Source organism: Toxotes jaculatrix, chromosome 17, assembly GCF_017976425.1.
Source record: "Toxotes jaculatrix isolate fToxJac2 chromosome 17, fToxJac2.pri, whole genome shotgun sequence".
Taxonomy (NCBI): domain Eukaryota; kingdom Metazoa; phylum Chordata; class Actinopteri; family Toxotidae; genus Toxotes; species Toxotes jaculatrix.
In genome coordinates, this window is record NC_054410.1 from 8,145,477 (window position 1) to 8,166,551 (window position 21,075).

A 21,075-nucleotide genomic window follows, 5' to 3' on the forward strand; every position below is an offset into this window, starting at 1 on the left:
CTTTAGCTATAGGGGGAGGGCACAATATATCAAAGAAGCACTATATTCTCATGTAAAAGGCTATAAAGAGGCTATATTAACACAAACATCTATTTAAACAGACCACAGTTTTAGTTGGAACAGAAGATTAAAAAAAAGTAAAAACAAAACAAAAAAAAAAAAAACCTCAAAAAAGCTAATTAAAGAAGAACTCAGAGCTTGCTACACTGCTGTATCCCATGCACAAAGCTGACTGGCCTCCAACTGCAGGGTGGACACCTACAAAATGATTTGCATATGTTCTGAGTTCAGTCATGTTGTCTTTGTGTCAGGTTCAGACTGAAGGAAAACCAGAAAGACTCAATCACTTTCACAGTCACTTAAGCTGCATGTATTTAGGTCAGTTTTCCTCTGGTGATGGAAAATGAACCCTGTGGTGCCGTATGTTACTGACAAGGGCTGATAACTCTTTCTAAGTCACATGATGATGATGGCAAGATTGTTTATTTCAAAACCAGTTGTGTACAAGTAACAGACAGAGACAATAAATAATGCGGAGACCAAAAACATTTTCTGTATATCTACTGAATTAGGGTAAATAAAGTGATACAAAATCTAGTTTTTGCTCACTTTTCCACTCATGAAAAGCAACATAAATACACAGAGGAATGGTGTATTGTTCTGGAATGCTCCTTCTTACCCAGGGAGAGAAGTTGATAGATACTTGATGATGATAAAATGCCGTTCAGAGCTGCACACTTCCCTGGATAATGACATAACCATGAGATCATAAAGACATTTAAGACTGGCCGAAATGCTGAGCAAAATAATACAGCGAAATGAACATGTTTGGTCTCGTAAACAACATGTTATTTCGAGGAACACATTATGGAGGGACAAACACGGGCACGTATCCTTCATTCTTGTCATGTAAGTGGCAGTTTGTTTGTTTGGCCGCTGAAGCGAAAAGACAATGCAGAATTCTTACACAGCCTGCTGCCATACAATAATGCAACATACATTTTAAAATATCGTCAGTATAATAAGCAGTCAGCCAAACAATGGTTGCACTCAGAGAGGAAGTCAGCCCCCATAGATTAGCTGAACTAAAAGTTATTTTAAGCCGATCTAAAAATCATTGGCTGAAGCTGAAATGCGATGAATGCACTTAATATCAGTGCAGATGTCATACAAGTTTGGGTGGAAGAGTCCATGATGCAAGAAGTTAGTGTGTAGAAAGCATGAAGGCATTCCCTTACATTATAAGAATATTACTAAACATGAAAAGGCAAGAACAGGTGTTATAGTACATCTAAGTTCCTTGAGAAGAGGAGAGCAGTATCGTCATATTAACCTTGTAAAAAAGGTCAGTGGACTCCCAGAAAAATTTCTGAGATATCTCGGTCCATGATGTCTAACTACTACCATTCCTACAATTATTATGTCACGATTTGTTACCAACTGTGAGCCTCACACGTTTCTCTACAAGCTTTAAATCTGAAATAACTTTAACCTTGGATTAAAAAAAAAATCCACACATTTCCAAAATATCAAAAGTAATATAAAATGAAACAAAAAGGAGATAAGTAAACAAGCAGATTTATATTTACACTACATACAAGGTACACAACTCATCTGGTTCATCCATGGCAGTCATTTTTAACTCTTCAGTCATCTCAAACGCCCCCTCCCACCTCAAAAACATCCACTGAAATTGATAGTCAGTATGCTGACAGAGCAGCCGCCTGTCCCTGTGTGTGTATGTGTGTGTGTGTGGGTGTGTGTGAAGCTTAAAAGTCAAGAAGTCAGTCGATGAGCTTTTGTAGAGCCACAGGATGACGGAGAATATTTGGAGAGTATCTGGCTCCCTCTGGTGGAAAGCCAATGAAATGACATGGGATGAGGGTGGCGGCGCTCAGAGATTATCCCCTGGCTGATACTGGGGCTCAGTGGCAGTGAAGTAGTCCTCCAAAAAGGCCTGCAGGTACTCAAAGGTGGGCCTCTCCTCTGGGTCTTTCTTCCAGCACTGCACCATCAGCTCGTGCAGGGACGTGGGACAGTCCTGTGGGCATGGCATCCGGTAGCCTCGCTCCACTTGCTCCAGCACCTCCCGGTTGTTCATTCCTGGAGAGAGGAACATGGAGAAATGTAGACAAACGTTTTTAAAAACTTAGCTTTCCAATAACTGCCTAACATCACTGTATCACTCTAAATGCCCGATATTTCTATTTCTATTACATTGCTTTTTCTGTTTTTTTTTTAAATGAGGAACAGAAATGAATCTGACCACAATATATATCAGCTGACATGTATACATATAAGACATTCAAAGAAAACCTATGTGCAACTTCTTCCTACTTGGCCATTAACTGTGTTTCAGTCAGAGTTGATATTTATCTATTTATTTAATGTTTACCTGAACCGATGCCACATACACACAGCATTTATAGCCTAAACTCATTTGCAATGCCGATGGGCCTTTAAAATACACACATTTCACATGTTCATGCAGTCAGCTGGGAACATTTCTCTGCATAATGCACAATATAATGTACATTATGCAACATGCTGCTCTTTTTTTAGCATACAGAGCCATGGCTAGTGTCTCAGCAGCCTCAAACACTCTCACACATACTGCATTAATCAAACATGAGCAATCAACTGGAATTGAGAAGTGATTGCATAACCCACCGAGCTGAACACCCTCACCTGGATAGGGCACTCTGCCCTTGGTCACCAGCTCTGTCAGCAGGATGCCAAACGACCACACATCTGACTTGATGGTGAATTTCCCATAGAGAGCAGCCTCAGGAGCAGTCCATTTTATGGGAAACTTTGCACCTAAAAGAAATTCAGAGGTGTCACTTTAAATTTTTGTTATGTCACTGCTGTCACTCACTTTCAGCAGAAATACAGAGAGAAATGAACCAACAACCTTTACTAAAACCTAAGGAGTAAGTAGGTCAGTCTTCTCTCTCAGGATTTTTTTTCCCTTCATCTGTGGTTTCATTAGTGCAGAGACGTGAGGACTTGATAACATCCCACCAGGGAAAATAAGGAAAAATTCCATTATCTCTCTCCGTCTCGGTTTGCATTTGACCCAGGTCGAACAAGTAAACATTTAGATCGCTAACAAATGAGTGACTGAACATGTTGACAGAGTGACTAACGGAGTCTGGAAGTCCTCCTGGTGTAGCTCACGTCTGCCAACACAGACTCGAGAGAACAACGTTTGAGTGATTCAGGGTAGAGCCACTTCCTTCCAACAAGATACACGGTGACAGATTGATTTTTGTGTATAACATGGGCTCTGTCTTAAACCACATGTACTTCTATTTTCCACTGGTGTCACCAGGATATATTCCTGCTCATTTACTGTGATTTTTTCTGAAAATTAGTGTGTGTGTGTGTGTGTAGTATGTGTCTTGGAATTGCCTAAATGGAATAAGTTATCTGCCAGCCCGCCAACTTTTTCCTCTGACGATGAGATTTTTAGAAGATGCTGCGGTTAGGGACTGAGAATACTACAGAAATATAAAAGTCAGACGAGATAAAATCCATACATAAGTCTCACGTTTGGCGAAAGAAACTGCATTAGTCTTGGACAGTCTCAGGTTTATAAAGTACCTAGATTTCCATCATGAGTTGCATGTCACTATCTCTGGTCTAACACGTATGAATACTCCTAAACCTGAAACACATATTCCTTCATGTATGCATATATAAATAAAACAAAGTACATATATGAGTTTATCTATAGTTTGGTTGTTTGAAACTCTTATATTTGGAAGTTATGGTACAGTTTGTGATGACACAAATTACACTGCAAAAATTCAATATACATTTATGCTACGATTTACGCATTAGTGTTCAGAAGCTAAACGAGGCGGTGCAAGTAGATCGATTATTTGAAACTATAAAGTAGTTGCTAATAATAGTATTTTACACAAAATCCTAGTGATGGATTTTAAAAAAGCTTGTATAACCCAATCCAACAGGTCTACCTTGTCTTGCTGTGTATTCATTGTCCTCGATGAGCCGGGCCAGACCAAAGTCAGCGATCTTACACACCAGACTGTCTCCGACTAGGATGTTGGCAGAGCGCAGGTCTCTGTGAATGTAGTTCATCCTCTCAATATACGCCATGCCTGCTGCCACCTGGGAAATGAGTGTTTTTTTTCCAGTGAATATCGCTGAACCGTTTTGTGGTGATTAAATCTGTGCTGAGCAAGATTTCTACGTAGATTTAAAGCCTTTTTTCATCAGCCTAACCTAAAGTGGGGCTGCAATGGAGAGGAACATCTCTTCAATGAAAACCCATACATTTGCCAGATTTTCAAAATAAACTCCAGTGTCAGGTGCAATTACTTTTCCACGAACAGGAAGTGATGTGATGACAGCTTTGGAATGAAATACAACCTGCAGCAAACTGAGTGCTCCAACCACAATGCTAAATCACCAATTTCAGATCATCTGTTGTCTTGGTGTAAAGCAATTGCAAAGGCCAGCCAGAATAGTAAACAACAATGTGATCTTACTTAACTTCAAACTTTTAAAATGCCATTTTGGTCTGCCAAAGTGAGAAGCTGCCTAATGAAACTGTAAACTTGCTCTTAACAGCTGGATCTGATTAAAGTGGATTACGCTCTTAGAAAGAAATCTCTTTCAGAGTTGTAGTTCACGGGATAAAGCATCTAGAGTTCTGATTATTGTCAGCAGTGTACCTGAGCTGCCATGTCCACTAGATTTGGCAGCTTGAGGCTTCGTCCTTCTCCGTCTTTAAGGAAATCGAGCAAACTGCCTAAAAAAAAATGAAATAAAATAAATTAGATTAGATATAAAGAGAACAAGATAGATAGACCTGCTGTTTCATGTTGTCTTCAGTTGCTAGATCTCAACTCAGATTTGGATCAAAACTGAAGCAACATGTTGTAGTTAATGTGACATCAATTCTGGGATTCCTGCCACACATGCTACACTTGGCTCAGATTTTTGTTTGTTAGTTATTGCTGTGGTAACTGAAGATCTGTTTTTGAGTAATGTGGACATAGGACTGAGCACCATGCTACAATGTAGGACACATACTGTACTATTCATGCAGTTGTATAAATTATGTACACACTGTGTAGGTGTGTGCACAAATGCATGTATGTAATATTCATACTGTCTTTTTAAGTGTGACTTTAAAACAGCTTCTACCTTTGCTCATGTACTCAGTGACGATGTAGATGGGTTCTTCGGACACTACGGCATAGAGCTGCACCAGTTTGTCATGTCGGAGCTTCTTCATGATCTGAGCCTCCTCCAGGAAGGACTCAGGCGACATGGTGCCGGGCTTCAGAGTCTTCACTGCCACCTTGGTGGTGCCGTTCCACGTGCCTGACAAGCCAAAAAAAAGAAGAGGCTATTCAAGTTTGGTTTTCTGGAGGTTAGAGGTCCTTTCGGAGGTCATCTTTGATGCCTGGTCTAACAAAATAAAGTGTGGGAGGTATGGAAGGACATGAAAGTAAAATGTGTTGCTGAAATCTGCTGAAGTTATCAGTTACCTTGAGAGTGTTATTGCCTGTGTTAGTTTAAAGAAAGGGGTAGAGCAGATAACCGGCAACATACTGGTGGCTGCTAAAGTATGAAACCTAGTAGGGCACAGTCTTGTGCAATAGAGAAACTATCATAAAACTACAGTAGTTTTAGTATTACAGAAAAAAACAGAAGAGAAAAAAAACATTTTTTTTAAACTATTCTGACAAAATTTTACACACTGATGGAAAAAAAAACCCAAACAAACGGACATCTCTCCATTTACAGAATACTACACTTCTCATGTTGTGTAAAATAATGCTTGAAGTTTTCAGGACTTCAGCTTTGAGCTAGATGGAAAAAGCGAGGTTGCAGATGAAAACTTAGTTTAAAAAAAAAAGCTAACAATTTATTTTAGGACTTGGCTTGATCCATGTTTGTGGTACCAACAACAAATGTTCAGATCTCTGCAAATCTGATACACATGGTTTGCTGCCCGATGTGGGACAAGTTGAACTCAAATGAACTAAAACAACAGCATGTGTCTGAACTGAGTTTAGATGAGCCATGTCACAGAAACTTATTTAGACATAACAATTACTATATATAGCAAGTTTTAACTGGTCTAAATGGTCCATTCAAATCTGAATCCAACCATGGGAAATCATGGGAAGGTCAAAAACCATCCAGTCCAAATAGACACTGAGATCATGCAGAGGTTTGTCCAGCAAAATTGTCAAAATTCTAAGATGAAATCACTGAAAGCAAACACGTCTCCCTGTGGGTAACATTAGCTGGGTGTTAGTTTGAATGATCCAACACATACAGTATGTTTTGCAACCCTGCTCGCAGCTGTCCAATTCTTCATGTGTGCCAAAAGAGGATGCCAAAAAGCTACACACCCATCCAGACTTCTCCAAACTGGCCATTTCCGAGACGTTTGATGAGCTGCAGCGACTCTCGCGGGATCTCCCACACGTCTTTGGTTTTGACGGACAGGTCAGTCAAACGAGGCATGCCTTTGTGACACGGCACGATCAGGCGGCAGCACAGCCCTGCAGCCCTGGCTGGATCGAGCATGTTTTAATTTCAAATTATATCGAAGAAGTATTAAGACATACATACATACATACATACAGTAGATGTGACATGTCAAGAAGTTCCTGTACGCCCTCCATAACTGTAGCAAAGTCTTACCCGAGTAGTGCTGTACTAGCTGCTGCAGCGTTTCAAACTGGGCCCTGGTGGTGATGTAGTAGCCTCCACTGTCCAGCTTGCGAATCTTATAGTGTTTGACATGGTCTCCCTTGATGTCATCCCAATCCTGGATGGAGAGGGAGTAAGCCCCTGGCACAGAGACAACGCAAACGATAAAAAACAAAACTGACAGATTCAAGTAAAATAGAGAAAAATATCTGAGAACATTTGACCGAGCTGGTTTTCATTAGGGATTACTGAACATGTGATGTGTGTCATAGTTTTTTTTTTTTTTTTTTATGAGTGTATATATAGAACAATGTGCAAAAGATTTAGGGCAATGAATATGGAGCAACTGCATAGTTAATGACATGATATTAAACTGAATTTTAAGTTGTGATGTTTGATGATTTCATTTTAAATTCTTCTATAAATAAACTGCTTCTAATTTGCATATTAAAATAAAGTGGTCCTAAATCTTTATTTATTCACACATCTCTCTGTAACTTAAAGTTTAAAAGCATTCCACATGTTAGATGTAGCTACGTCAGAGTACCTTTGGTTGTTTCACTCTCACGGATGAGGAAAGTGCCTCTGGCATTGCCGTTGGAGAGCAGTTGCCTCTCTGCATCCTTTCGACCTAATTTACCAAAATACCAGCTGCAGGGAAAAGAAAATAAGGTATCAGTCTGTGGAGTATAGTATTTAACTGGAACATTTTTTCCAAAACTCTGACCATTATTATTTCTGTACATGCCACTATGCCACATTTAACAAAAGGCAGCTACATGAGTTCTCAAATATTTATGATATGATTTCTTCCGGTGAAGCTGCTGTGTCTCCGAGACTGAGACTGTGTGTGAGTGTGTGCTTGTATAAAAAGTTTTACTCTTTACTCACTCCTCAGCTTGGATCGAGTCCACCGGAGCTACGTAATTGCTGGGAATGTAACCAGTTCCACCTGTAGTGAGAGAACGAGCCTCCCACCAGTCTCCCTCACTGAGGAGAGGAGGACAGAGAGAGAGAGATGGAGGATGGAGGCAGAATGGAATAAACAGTGAGAGATCAGGATGTACACATTATGCAGATAGGCACTAATAAACATGCAAATGTAGAGGATGCACAGATTTATTGGCTGTATGTATGACTATCAGTAGAGAGTGCATAAAACAAACTAAAAAAATTACAGTTGTATCATGTAAAAGCAGAGGAATCCTGTCACTATTTCTAAATCACAATTCTAACAAGACATTTTACTTCCACGATGCAAACTGTCAGACTACGATCATTAAAACATGAGAAAATATGTCAGACTTTAAATGTAACAACCTCCATGAGCCAGGTCAAGTCTGTAACACACATACCCGCTTTCTCTGTCTGTGCCTGTGAAACATTTCATTCCACATACAGTGTTCAGATGAGAAACAGAGGAGGACAACACGACCACCACCCTTAATAGTGTCATGCAGATGTTTTCACGCTTACGTGCTGTTGAGGATCTGGAACCTCTCCCCCTTTCTGAAGCTGAGGTCATCCTCGGTCCTGGCTTCGTAGTCATAAAGAGCCACAAAGAGAGTCACCCCTGCAGGAAAACCAAACGTTACATGTGGTGGTTAAAGCTGGCACAGATGAATTATGGGGATGAAATATTATGTTGGGATTTTCATTGTGGTTTTACTGTTGGGTTTGTTCATCTGTCTAACACATGGGCTGCTTGTTGTGTAATGGCAATCAGAATTACTGCCTTTTTTCTTAATTACTGCCCTCTAGAAAATTCAGATTCTCACAATTTATGTACAAGATCCAGTTTAGACAGAAATCTTCTCGGTCATTTAATGCCTTATTTTCAAACTAAATTACAGATTCACTCAACCAGACATGATCTAATCTTCATATTTCCTAAACATTTCATTACCAAGGACATTTTTAAAAGATTACGGAGGTCCTCACATAGGAAACTCCTTTTGGTCTCTTGAAGTCCTTTAGCCGGTTTCATAATTTGTAATTGTGTATAACATTTTAGAGTATAAAATACATAATATTTCATAACTTGCATTTGTAACATTGTGAATAATTGTTTTACATTATTTAGATGGTGGTAATGATGTTTTGGGGCTTTTTTCCCCCGTTGTGTGATGTTATTTGTTTGCTTTTAAAGCTGCAATCTATATTTTTATTGACATTTTAGTGTCTTTCATCTCATTGTTTTGGTTTTATGGCCTGAGCTCCAAGAGGAGTAAATACTGATGGATAAAAGCAGTATAATGAGTGCTAATATTGCTCCGTGTCTGCTGATAAGATAGATAAGATAAACCTTTAATAGTCCCACAATGGGGAAATTGCACGTGTAAATAGATGTCTGGTTAATACGTTTGCCATATGAACTATGTAACATCAGCACAACAAGCTGCCCCCAAGTGGCCAGACAAAAAGGAAAATCAATTATTGCAGGTTTAAAATCCAAGAAAGTAACAATTAGGGCTGCAACTAACAATTATTTTGATAATCGATTAATCTGTTGATTATGTTTTCGATTAATCGATTATTAATCGGGTAAAAAGGGAAAAAAGCAAAATTTGATTTCCAGCATTTTATTTAATTAACCAGTCTTTGTTCAAAAGTTGTTTCCAACTCACATAAAAAATTAAATGTATGCTACACTGAGTACAAAAAAATAAATAAAAATAAAAAGTTTGTAGCAGCTGAATCAATATAAAGAAAAACAAAGATGGTGGACAGTTTAAATAACTGTAGTGAAAAACAAAGACCATCTGTTTTTATACAGTGCAGAGAGCATTTCTTTACATGTTATGAAAAAAAAAACTGTCTCCACCTTTAAATGAGCTGAACAACAATTTAATAAATAAAATGCATGAAACTCAAACAGTCTTTAAACAGGCTTTTCCTATAGAACTACGGAGGAATAGTTCTTTATGGTTTATTTCTTCTCCATCAGTCTGGTGAAATAGGTCCTTGAGGGAAAAGTGTAACCAGGTGTTTATCATCTGAATCCTTCACCACCTCCACCATTGATAGTGGCTTCATGTCTGTAAGCAGCATATTCAGGATGCAGATCTTCCTCAAAACTCACCAATGCTGGGCTGTTTTTTTTTTCTGAGGTGAGAGAGAACGTGTAGTATGAGTATGCACAGAAGCAAGGTAAGTAAAACAAACAATATCTTTTTAAGTTAATAACTGCTGATCTAAAATGCAGACAAGGCTAAATGAAATGAAACAAATGGACATTGGGTAATGCTGCCATGTGCAGAGAATAAAAGGGAAATGCAATTAATATATGCTTGACCAGATATTGCTCAAGTTTCTGTTATGAAGAAATTAAGGATTCGCGTTAAACTGTCTCTTAATAATTGCATAAAATAATCCAAAAACTTCACAACGTCGTGTTATCCACCTGTGTCTCTCAAACTTGATCTCAGCTATTATCGTCAAACATATCTACAGTTTCCGGCAAGTTTGTGTCCGTTTTTCAGGACAATTTAAAACAAACCTCTGTCTGTTTTCTCTAGTTTTGTTGATGGATACGTGATAAATTAACTCACTACGAACTTACCGTGAGTCTCCTTCACCCATGGCTCCAACATGCTTCCTCTTCAGGTGCTCATACAGTGATGTTGTGCTGCCGTGCCAGGCGAAATCAGCTGCGCACATTTTGCGCCTAACGCTGTTCTTTCAAGGCGTTAATGTAAAGTGCTCCCATACTTTTGACGACTGTGAGTCGTACATTTGTCTCTCTGCTAACGTTAGCCTCCTCCGCTGTGACCGCCTCCGCCATTTTTCGAACGCTTCTTCCAGGTGAGCTACACAAGGCGCGGCATTGGTTCGCCCCTCCTGCCCCGCCTTCTTCTTCTACGGCGGTCGGCATCCAGCTTACTGGTGCTTTACTGCCACCGCGGCTTTGGTTGTCTTACTGCCCCCACATTAGGGGGTAGCAGCTGCACTTATATGTATGATAACGTAGACCCAGCTAATCGATTATTAAATTAGTTGCCAACTATTTTAATAATCGATTTTAATCGACCTAATCGATTAGTTGTTGCAGCCCTAGTAACTATCATTGTTTTGCATACACATAAACCAGAAATCTGACTTGTCTCTATCAGACAAAGCATCCTTGAGGAACGGTGAGCGAACAGTTAACGCTGCCAAGGTCCAGATTAAGGGCCAGCCAAATTTATCTGATGTGATTTGGCACAGCCCAGGGGTCCCTGTATCTCTTAATAAGCCTGAAACTGTAAAATGATTTCATTTTCTGATTTCATCTGAATCGTGCCTGGACAGCCTGTGTTACAATGCTGCAAGAAGGCCCTGCACCACATTTCCCTGTCGATGCAATGACCTCAGAAACGCATTTTGCGATGACCAAAACTGCACGCTGTCTCGTCGGCAGACACGCTGAAGTCTTCACAGAGGGGGTCAGATGAGGATTCTGTTCTACTTCTGTCATAGCTGACTTTTATTTGAGCTTTTTTTTTTTTTTTACTTAAGTCCTCTTGTTACAATCTTAGACATGAAAGCAGCTTTGTGGTGTCCTCCTGGAGTAATTTCTTATTCAAACACTCTGGTGGTGCTGACTGCACAGATGCAGAGTGTTTATCTGTGCTGGGATCTACCTTCAGAAAAAAAGGCCCAACAAAGTTGACATCAAAGCAAGAGATGTTGTTAATTTATACAACACACATCATATGCATCTTTAAAATCTTGAGTGGGAGGCTGTAAAGCTTCATTTCTCCAACTCTGAATCACTTTCTTGCTCTATTCAGCACAATGTCTGATCTTTCAGCTCATCAGATGGACCTCGCAGAGCACTGGCTATAATTTAGGTCACTCTGTTTTCCATTAACTTGCAGCCGGTGGACATTCATCCCCTGCAGAAACATGAATTTATCAGAGCGCCACAATGTCCGCACACACAAGAGAGCAATCGCATATTCACTTTGGAAAACGCAAAACACACAAAACTGGACAAATAAAATGACAATTCCAGATTTTATGGAGTTAATTCAAGATGATCCAGTATCTCAGAAACAGAAGCGGGGTCCTGGATAAGAGCCAGCCAGTGAGCATCTTCAGAGACTTTTACAAGTGTGACTGAGGCTTTATTTCTCTTTTAATTGCTCTGTTTGTAATTTGACCCCCAGTTGATGACGGCAACATATTTCACAGTTACAATGTCACCTTGTCTTAAAGGAGCGGTTTGACATTTTAGGAAATACGCTTATTTGCTTTCTTGCCAAGGGTTAGATAAGAGGACAGATTCTGCTCTCATGTCTGTCTGGTGAATCTGAAGCTACAGCCAGCAGTCTGTTAGCTTAGCTTAGCGTAAAGACTGGAAACAGCTAGACTGGCTCTGTATGGAGGTAACAAAACCCATCTAACAACACCTCTAAAGCACACTAATCAACACTAATCGAAATCCTGGATAAGCCAAACCTTACTGGCTACTAAACAGCTGCCGTGTACCTGCACATCTTATATGCTCCACAGACTTATCTAAAAGAACTTCTTCGAGCTCACCTGTACCTCCCCGGGACCGAAGCGTCCCAGACTGCGAGGATGTGTGGACTCCTCCGAACACGGTCACCCCCTGTGTGGCGGCGCTGTGGAAGTTGTTGTAGTTGGGGATGGTGGTGACCCCGAAGCTGGGGTAGTGCTGTGGCGTGGGGTCGGATCCATAGCGGTATCCCGAGTTGTGCGAGAGGCTGGTCTCCCTGTCATCAGTGAGTTTTGCTGCTTCTTTATCCTTACATTGGACACAGCCCATTCTCTACTCTCTGTGGGTGGAGAGAGAAAGACACAGGGATGGAATTAGTATGTAGGTAAAGTAATAGCTCAAAAGCCTTCTCCATTGGGGAAATTATGATTTAATATTCCATTATTTCAAAGCTTCCTCTGAGAGCAGGAGAGCCTTCTGAAAAATCTTTCAATTAGGCTGAAATTAAACACGATACTTTCAACTCCATTACTAATTAAAGAGAAGAACATAATGTCACAGAGCTGTAGAGTATGGCTAATGTGATCACTTACGTAAATATGTGTACATACTGATGTTGACGTGAGATACTTTGTGCTGAGAATATCCAGCTTAACTTGCCACAAACGAATTTAACAGCACTACTTATCATGGTTTACTTTTCCATCTCACTGCATGACCACATTTTACACCCAGCAATTGCATTTACAAGCTGGCATGCACTTTATTTTTATTTTTCCTTCCAAGGGGCCACACACCCAGCTATAGATTCACAGCACAGAGTTAAAATGCACAGAGAAACCCTTAACAGCACACTGCTCTTTGGCTTTACACTGAGTCTCATGAGAGGGCACTGATGGAGAATTTGGCCTCACTAAAGCAAAGCTAAACCAGTTTCTGTAATGAGTGAGGCAGTCTGCTTTGCCAATTAAGAAGAGCCTTACCATCGTTAAAAACCCAGTTAAACTAATGCGCATTTCGGCTCACCGTGCTCCCCCCCATTTAAGCCCTGGAACCTCATGAAGCCGGCACAACACGGCTGGGAAGAGACCGTTGACAGCACCATCGTCTTTCATCAGCATTAGCGGCCAGCTGACTTCGGAAACGGCTAATTGGAAACACACTTGTTTACAGCCGCTGTGTATGGAGAGGAATGGTGCTCGGGGCAAACGCCAGTGCTGCAGCAGACGGAGGAAGAGAGGAAGAAACTATCGCACGGATAGCACCGCTCTTGACCCCAGCTAAAGACTTAGTTAGATCCACAATAACAGCACAGTTGGTTGACTCACAGGTGGTGCCTCTTTTCTGTCAAGAGTAATTAATGCAACAAGAAGAATGACCATCTTATGAGAAATGTGTTTGCAAATGAGATGGACAAAAACATTAGGTTAAGGATATAACCAATTTGTAATATATAAAAATAACCAGCAACATCACACACCTAAAGATGAAGCTGCAACAATTAGTAAATCCATACAACATTAAATATTTTGATCATCAATTCATCTTTAAGTCATTTTTAGAGCAAAAATGGTAGCTTCAAGGTAACTCTGAAGCAAACCGTGGAAATATCTGAAAATGATCATGCCATGTTTTTGAAATCCTTTCGCAAGAAACTAGTTTGCAGCCCAAAATGAGCTGGAGTCAGAGGCATGTTTTGAAGGACGCTGTAGCTTAATGGTTACAAGGAAAGCTACACAGTATATGACTGAATTCCTTCAGGCCTGTTTTACATTTACAAGCAAGAAAAGGCCAACATCAGGAAAAAAAAAAGTGTAAACAGATGTGTCACTTGTTGCTCCCGGCGAGTACAGCAACACAGTATAGACAAAGTTAAGTATGGCATTAGGTCAAAGACAAAGATCTTGTATCTAACTAATTTAAAAACACCACAATTTTGGTTTATAGGAGATCTGCACAGTTGCTCTGGCCAATATTAATGTTGTGACACCAGTCTGCTCCTTTGCTAATGTCAATTGTGGCTAAAGAAATGACAAAAAATAAAGCAGGAAATTTCATGATTCTTTACAATGGCTTCGTTTGTGGACTTGATGCTGGATTTGGAATTTACCATCTTTAAAAGTACCATAAGCAAAGTAGTGGAAAAAGAAAACACAAAGCAGACTATCTGAGTATCATTTATAGCAACTGCACTGATTTCAAATGTAAACATCTGCTTTATGTTGCCATTATCTTATCTCTGTTGTCTTTGAGATATTTCTCTGCCTTCAACAGACTAAAATAATCCAACTTTGCAATGCAGAGTACAAGTAAAAGTCGTGAATGTGTTACCTGAAACCCACAGGTGCATTGGAGGGTTTAATGAATCTAAATGATGGAATACACACACACCAAGTACAGAATTCACCTCCTGTGCACAGCCTTTTCAGTTTCTCCGGCCCTATACAGTATTTGCTCCACACCAAGCTAACTAGAAGAAAGGAGCCACTGCAGTAAGAAGGAGAACACTGTGATTCATTACTGCCAATAAAACCCCATAAAATACCGAGAAGAAACAAGCCCAGCAGTAGCACTACAGTGTAAGCCCCAACCAAAGCTGAGACCACAGACTGAAACACAAGGAGGAGGAGGAGGAGGAGGACTGCTGCTCCTCTGGTAATCCTTCAGATATTAAATAATCTTTCTTAATATTTATATGTACATCTCTCATCTTCTGGGATTTAGAGCACCCTCCTTTATAGCAGCTATGCTACACAAGCTTAAAAAAAAAACCAAAAAAACAAACAGTCCAAAGACACTGAGTCCAGCCCAACCTCTTGCTTCATGAAAACTGTGTTAGTGACATATTAAAATCTTTGACAATTGTGGTGGAGAATAACACACGCTTGGAAATATGAACTAAACTGACACGTCAGGTATAGATTGTGGATTTTCTCTTTAACTGCAGTGATTGAAATAGCTCCAGCTGAGCTCCTGAAGGAATCTGAGTAAATGAGGGGAGATCTCATGTCGTCCTGCTGCCTGTGGGGATTATAAAAATCTTCGTGGTCTGTAAGGAAAAAGGCCAGGGACTGCCATAGCTTTGACACATCTTTATGTATCTGCTGCACAGAATCTAGGCCATCTTGTATTGTTTATATACATATATACCTTTTGTGGTATTGTTTTTTTTTGGCACAGTGTTTGCTTAGTAAATATTTGCATATGAATCACGTCTGTGCGCAGGTTGTGTTGGGACCGATGTTGCTGCACAGGTGCAATAAAAATCCGCCATCTTTGTAGATCAAAAAGTGTTTTGAATTCAATGCAAGTGCATTTGACAGCAACAGGCGGCTTTATCACATTTTCAATATAATGTAATATATAAAATATAATGTGCTTCACAAGTATTCATCACTGGCTTTTATATCCAGGGGTCAATTATTCTCTGTTATTCAATTACATGCATGATTCAACACTATAGATCATGTCAAAATGTCAAGACAAGGCCCTGCAACATCATGATTTGAGGTGGGTGTTCTCCCTGCATTTCATCATTTCAGACACGTACGCAGAGACACATGCTGTCCTGCTTTGTCCCTCCTAACCTGTGGCACAACTTTCCCCACAAACAAAAGCACATGATGGCATCGCAGCCACAGGGCTTGTTCCTTTCCGCATGGGTATCGCATGACCACCTCAGCCTGTGAGAAACGCTCATCACGCTATTTTCAGACCCAAATGAGCAGCTTGCCTCTGATGAGAGGACCACGCTGGCGTGATAAGGAAGGTCCAATGGGGACGGGATCGTAGCTACATGATGTGTTGTAACAGTTAATATCACAAGGCGGAGACGAGGGGAAAAGAGTGGGTGGACTTGACTTTCACACACAAACATAGACGGGCAGAGCTGTCACATTAAAACTCGTCGTTTTGATTGGTTCAAGATGCGAGTCTGAGATTTGACTTTGATGTCTGGTCAAATCTGTTGAATACTATTTGTCAAAGCTGCTGCAGGATTCATTCACATCAGGAAGTGAAGAATGAAGAGAGGCGGATGAGCCAATACTATCTGAACAAAAAGTAACAGGACAGGGTTCATGCTACTACATTAGTTTCAACTTGAAATTAATTTACTGAAATGAAGGCCTTTATATTGACGCTGTATGGGCATAAGTGTTAATCCTCTATACGAACACACACACGCGTGCACACACACAGAGCTGGGAGCCATAATGAGATACTCAGCCATTTATAGCGAAGCTGCGAGATCAATATACTAAATTAAAAGGACAGACATGTCAGGGTCACACAGTGTAACTGATGGATTAAACAGGAGACAGTCCGCTAGGCCTGAGAAACAGACATATGTGCCGCCTAATGTTGTGTTACAGATTTTTAAAAAAGTTATCTGGATGTATGTGAAATCATTTTAAAGCATTGGTTTTAATTCATTGTAGAGCTGAAGCAACCTGATAATAATAATAATCAGTTCATTGATCAACAGTAATCCATTTATTCTGATGCATTCCTTTAAATCGTTCTTCTTAAATCGTTAATAAAGTTGATCTTTCTTATTATACTACAGTAAAAACCAAGGGCTGAAACTAATGTTAATTTTCCTTATTTATTAATCTGCCACTTGCTGTATTTTCCAAGACTGGTCAATTCATCGTCTGCTAGAGGGCAGGGTGGTTTCTTTAAATGTCTTGTTTTATCTGAACATCAGTCCAAAATCCAAAAATATTTAGTTTACTTTTAGAAATGACAAAGAAAAACAGAAAATCCTCACACTCAAATAGCCGAAACCAGAGAATGAAACGAGTTGCTGTTTAATTTTCCATCAACTGACTACTATTATAAAAACTATTAATAGGCTAATTGTATCTGCTCTAATGGGGACACAGTATCTAACCGGTAACCACCTAACATGATATTACTTCTGCTCTTTATTGGTGAAGTTAAAAAACTGAAAATGGCAGCTTTGAGCCACTGAAATTTGACTAATAAACTGTGAGACTGTGCTCAACTGGTTATTACGTCAAGAAAATTCTTCATTATCTAACCTGAATGCATTTACAAATCACTGCAGAATACAATCATTTTGCAATTCCAGACAAGGCAGGCCTGTTTAATTTGAAGTGTGGGGTCCCTTTACACTCAGATCATTGACATGCCACAATACAAGGTCAAACCACCCACAGCCATCCCACTGAAGTCACACTTGCAATGACCTTATTCAACTACAAAATGAGACTTGTTGTACGTTATCAAAGAAATGACCCAGCGAGGATTGTTTTCAATTGTGCGCCATTTCAGTGCAAATAAAGCTCACTGCCGTGTTTACTAGATTTGGTAAAGCTCTGACAATCTCCTCCTTACGGCTGCCATTCTCTGAATTGTTACAATATTTGCTTGTGTTGGACAACTGAGTTCATTCAGTGTATCAACAACAAGACAAAGGCCACATTTCACTCGGCTACAAGATTATCTGCACAATGAAATGCAGTGTTAAGGCTTTCAAAGCATTCTTCACGTACTGAATGAACACAGCTCGTTATAAAACCCACAGCTGAGCTTCATACAGTACGTATGTGTGGGTTTAAGCCTTACTGTGCTTTGGTGTCACAATGTTCACAGTTGAGTATGTTGAGTCATGTTGTTAAAATCACTGAGCCCATTGTAAACATCCATTCAGTCAGCGAGATTTGTGCCTCGTACATGGACAATTTCCAAATGGGACAAAAGGGCAAATTAGAGAAACCTGAACTAACTTCTTCTTTTTTTTTCTTTGTTTTTTTTTTCCTATAGAAACAGGAGCAGATTCTCGCTGTGTGTGCCTGTCTCTCCCCACTGGGGGGGTTTAAATGATTCTTTCCAAATCTTGTGCCAGTGGAGGGCAACGGTCAATGTGAGAATCCACTGGAAATAATGATGTCGTGGGCCCACAGCAATGCAGGTTGGAAGGTTTCTGCTGGAAGTGAATAACGCTTGGGCTGATGGAAAGTGAAAACTGAGGCACAAGCCACATGGCATACAAGTGTTGTATGGATTAGTCTTTTGACAGATGACCAAATGTCAACTATTTTAAGAATTGTTGAAGTCATTTTTAAGAAAAAATGCCAAAAATCATCATCATCATTTGCTGCTTTTCTCCGGTTTGTATCATAAACTGAATATGTGTGGTTTCTACAAAACATCTTAATGTGTCAACTTGGACTCTGGGATGATATGGACCAAAGGTTTAGTCAATTAGTAAAAATAATTGGCTGAGTAATCCATTATGAAAATAGGGCTGCGACTTAATGATTCCTTTTGTTATTAATCGTTCAGTCTATAAAACAGCAGAAAATAACGAAACAAGCCCATCACAGTTCCCCAGATCCCAAGGTGATGTCCTCAAATGTCTTATTGTTTGACAAACAGTCCAAAAACCAAAGATATTGAGTCTACAATACCACTAAGACAAGGAAAATCATCACATTCAAGGAGTTTGGCATTTTTGATTCAAAAATGACTTTAAACAATTAACAATAAGTTTCTGCCAATTCATTTTCTGTCAGTTGACTAGTCATTTGATCAACCAATCGCTGGAACTGTAAATTAAAATTACAGCCCTAGCTTTCTGTGTGACATTTGTTGACTGACACAAACAAAGCAAAGACCTACTACATATCATGCAAATCAACACATTTTTGTCTTAAGCAATAAATGAAACCCTTACTGAGCTAAACATTACACCCTGACATGTTTCATGGGAACCTCAGACCCTGAATTCACTAGTAGTAGGTTATGTGCCTGTACGTCTGATAAATAAGTGCGACTGTATGGACACAGAGCCAGACGGGAAACATACAGGGTCCATGAACCATACTATGCATGTCCTTTCATTCAAATTTGATCCATATCACGCACAATAATTGTGTAGTCGTCCATGGAGCAGGCTGAGTAGTCAGAGCTGCAGGCTGCTGTGTGCATATCTGCAAACCAACACACAACTACTGCGTAACTTATTGCACATGTATAGAACTGAAGGTTAGCTCCCAGCTACACACACAAACACATATCGTCCCCTGTGTTTGCCAACAAGATGGATGGCTGCACCTCCAGACACATCAGATAACCCGATTAGGACAGCTTTAATTTGATATTTAACAGCGTGGCAATGGAATTAGCTCGAAGCATATGACAATTCTTTTGGAGGGGTAAATCAATAGCAGGCTGTCTGCAGGCCGTCGTGGCGTTTACTATGTGTGTGCATGGCCTCAGTGGTCAGCTCTGTTCTGCAGCGCGTCCATCCCTGCTGCTGCAACACAAGAGCCCCCTCTCCAGAATCACAGCACTGCAAAACATCATCCACAATTACGAGACCATTGCCACTCTCTCCGTGCTTCCCTTCCCATCTGAGGCCGAAGTTATCCGTCAAACAGACGAAGCTACATGTGCATAATATGTAGAGAGAATACGGGCTTAAATGCAGCGACCTACACTGTGTTATTTATCTCCTCGGCTCTCCCGAGATGAATTCATCTCGCAGTCCACAGCGCAATATAGGGGACAAGGCGGGTGCACCAATTGAAATTCAACACAGCGGGGTAACAAAACGGGGGGACTTACCGCAGAAAAATCAGATTAATCCATCGGAGTTTCCAGAGAGACCTTCGTGGGGAAATTCGCTGGTGTGTTTCTACTTTCTGTCAATGTTTTTCTCCTCGCATTGAGACGGAACAGCGGTGGGAGACCCGTCCCTGCCGATTCAAGAACTCCTGTCGCCGCCGTGCGTACAGATGATGACGATGGCGCCTGGTGGCAAGCTCGCACTAACAACAACCAACACTTCCGCTTGATCCTTTCACAATAGAACGCCTGTTTCTCAACGCTGATTTTTGGCGCATCGGGGTAAATAAAAACAAAGATGACGAGCATGTATATTGCACCAAAGTTAATTTAACGTACCTTAACCTTCATTTAAGATAGCAATGCCACTAAAACTACATTAGTACGACTATAATACACACGCTCTGGTGCATATTTTCAAAGATAATGACTTTTATTTACCCGCAAAACCGTTTTCTTTTCCGGTTTATCCGTGCCTGTCTTGACGCAGATGTTATTGCGTACGTCTGATGCGGATCCACATCGACCAAGAGGTATGATTGACACCATTTACCGCCAACCAGAAATTACAATGTGTAGTAGGACACCTTCTGGTCTTTGGAGCGACTGAAAAACAGGGCAAGGTGGGCAAAGCGTCTGTTTTTGTTCAAGTCGATTAGAGCTCACTTTGCCTTGTCGTTGCACTTTTTTTTAAAAACGTGAATGATAAACACGGTTGCTTTTAGTCCCCTCCTACATGCACAGCACCCTCCTACATGCACAGCACCATTAACTAGGCCTAAAATTTCAATTAAAGCCTTAATAAAATGTTCACAAATCTTTGGCTCCAGTCTTTGTTTTGTTCAGCTGTATTCAACAATTTCTCATTCAGGTGAGAGTGTGTACATTTTGGTTCAAGCTCAAATCAGCAGCAGGTGATTTCCCTGCTAAGTGAAATCTCCCGCTGAGGCTTTTTAGTTAGAATTAAAATCTCTATACACACTTTGCCTTCTGTGAGACATGAATAAGTGAAGTCCCACTCTAGGCTGAAATTAGTTTTTCCACGTTTCAGTTAATATTCAGGTGTTAACTACTCTGACTGGAAGCTTACAAAGCAACTGAAAGAAGAAAACATCAGCAAAATTTAACCTCCTGAAGAGAATTTTGGGTGCAAGGACAAAAACCCCTCACCCAGATTAGAATATGTTTCTTTTTGATACTTCACAAGACCTACTCATGAATGTATTTATGAAACATGATGCTGACCTGACTTAACATTCCTCCAGTTTTGCAGGTGTTAATACTGATCAGCCCACAAGAAGCTACTCAAAGACTGAAATTCACTGTCAGCCAGA

General features: G+C 40.3%; 1 protein-coding gene across 2 annotated transcripts; it reads right to left on the reverse strand.

The window, feature by feature from the left end:
• Positions 1-477: 477 nt before the first annotated feature.
• fyna (FYN proto-oncogene, Src family tyrosine kinase a) lies at positions 478-19,882 on the reverse strand. 2 transcript variants are annotated; one of them, XM_041060501.1, is made up of 12 exons: positions 19,742-19,882; positions 12,229-12,485; positions 8,179-8,275; positions 7,594-7,692; positions 7,250-7,353; positions 6,694-6,843; positions 6,399-6,563; positions 5,179-5,358; positions 4,704-4,780; positions 3,984-4,137; positions 2,689-2,820; positions 478-2,103 (listed from the first exon to the last, which is right to left on the reverse strand). In XM_041060501.1, the coding sequence occupies exons 2-12, from the start codon at positions 12,473-12,475 to the stop codon at positions 1,895-1,897; spliced, it is 1,614 nt and encodes a 537-aa protein (XP_040916435.1). In that variant the 5' UTR covers positions 12,476-12,485; positions 19,742-19,882; the 3' UTR covers positions 478-1,894. The 2 variants fall into 2 exon arrangements, with proteins under 2 accessions (XP_040916435.1, XP_040916436.1); XM_041060502.1 differs by lacking the exons at positions 12,229-12,485; positions 19,742-19,882 and adding an exon at positions 10,265-10,522.
• Positions 19,883-21,075: the final 1,193 nt, after the last annotated feature.

Coding starts and splice junctions, on each gene's coding strand:
- fyna (XM_041060501.1), bottom strand. CDS start 12,475: ATGGGCTGTGTCCAATGTAAGGATAAAGAAGCAGCAAAACTCACTGAT. Junction 6,844..7,249: donor TGAGAGTGAAACAACCAAAG/GTACTCTGACGT, acceptor TCTCTGTGCCAG/GGGCTTACTCCCTCTCCATC. Junction 2,821..3,983: donor TGAATACACAGCAAGACAAG/GTAGACCTGTTG, acceptor AATTTCTTTTAG/GTGCAAAGTTTCCCATAAAA.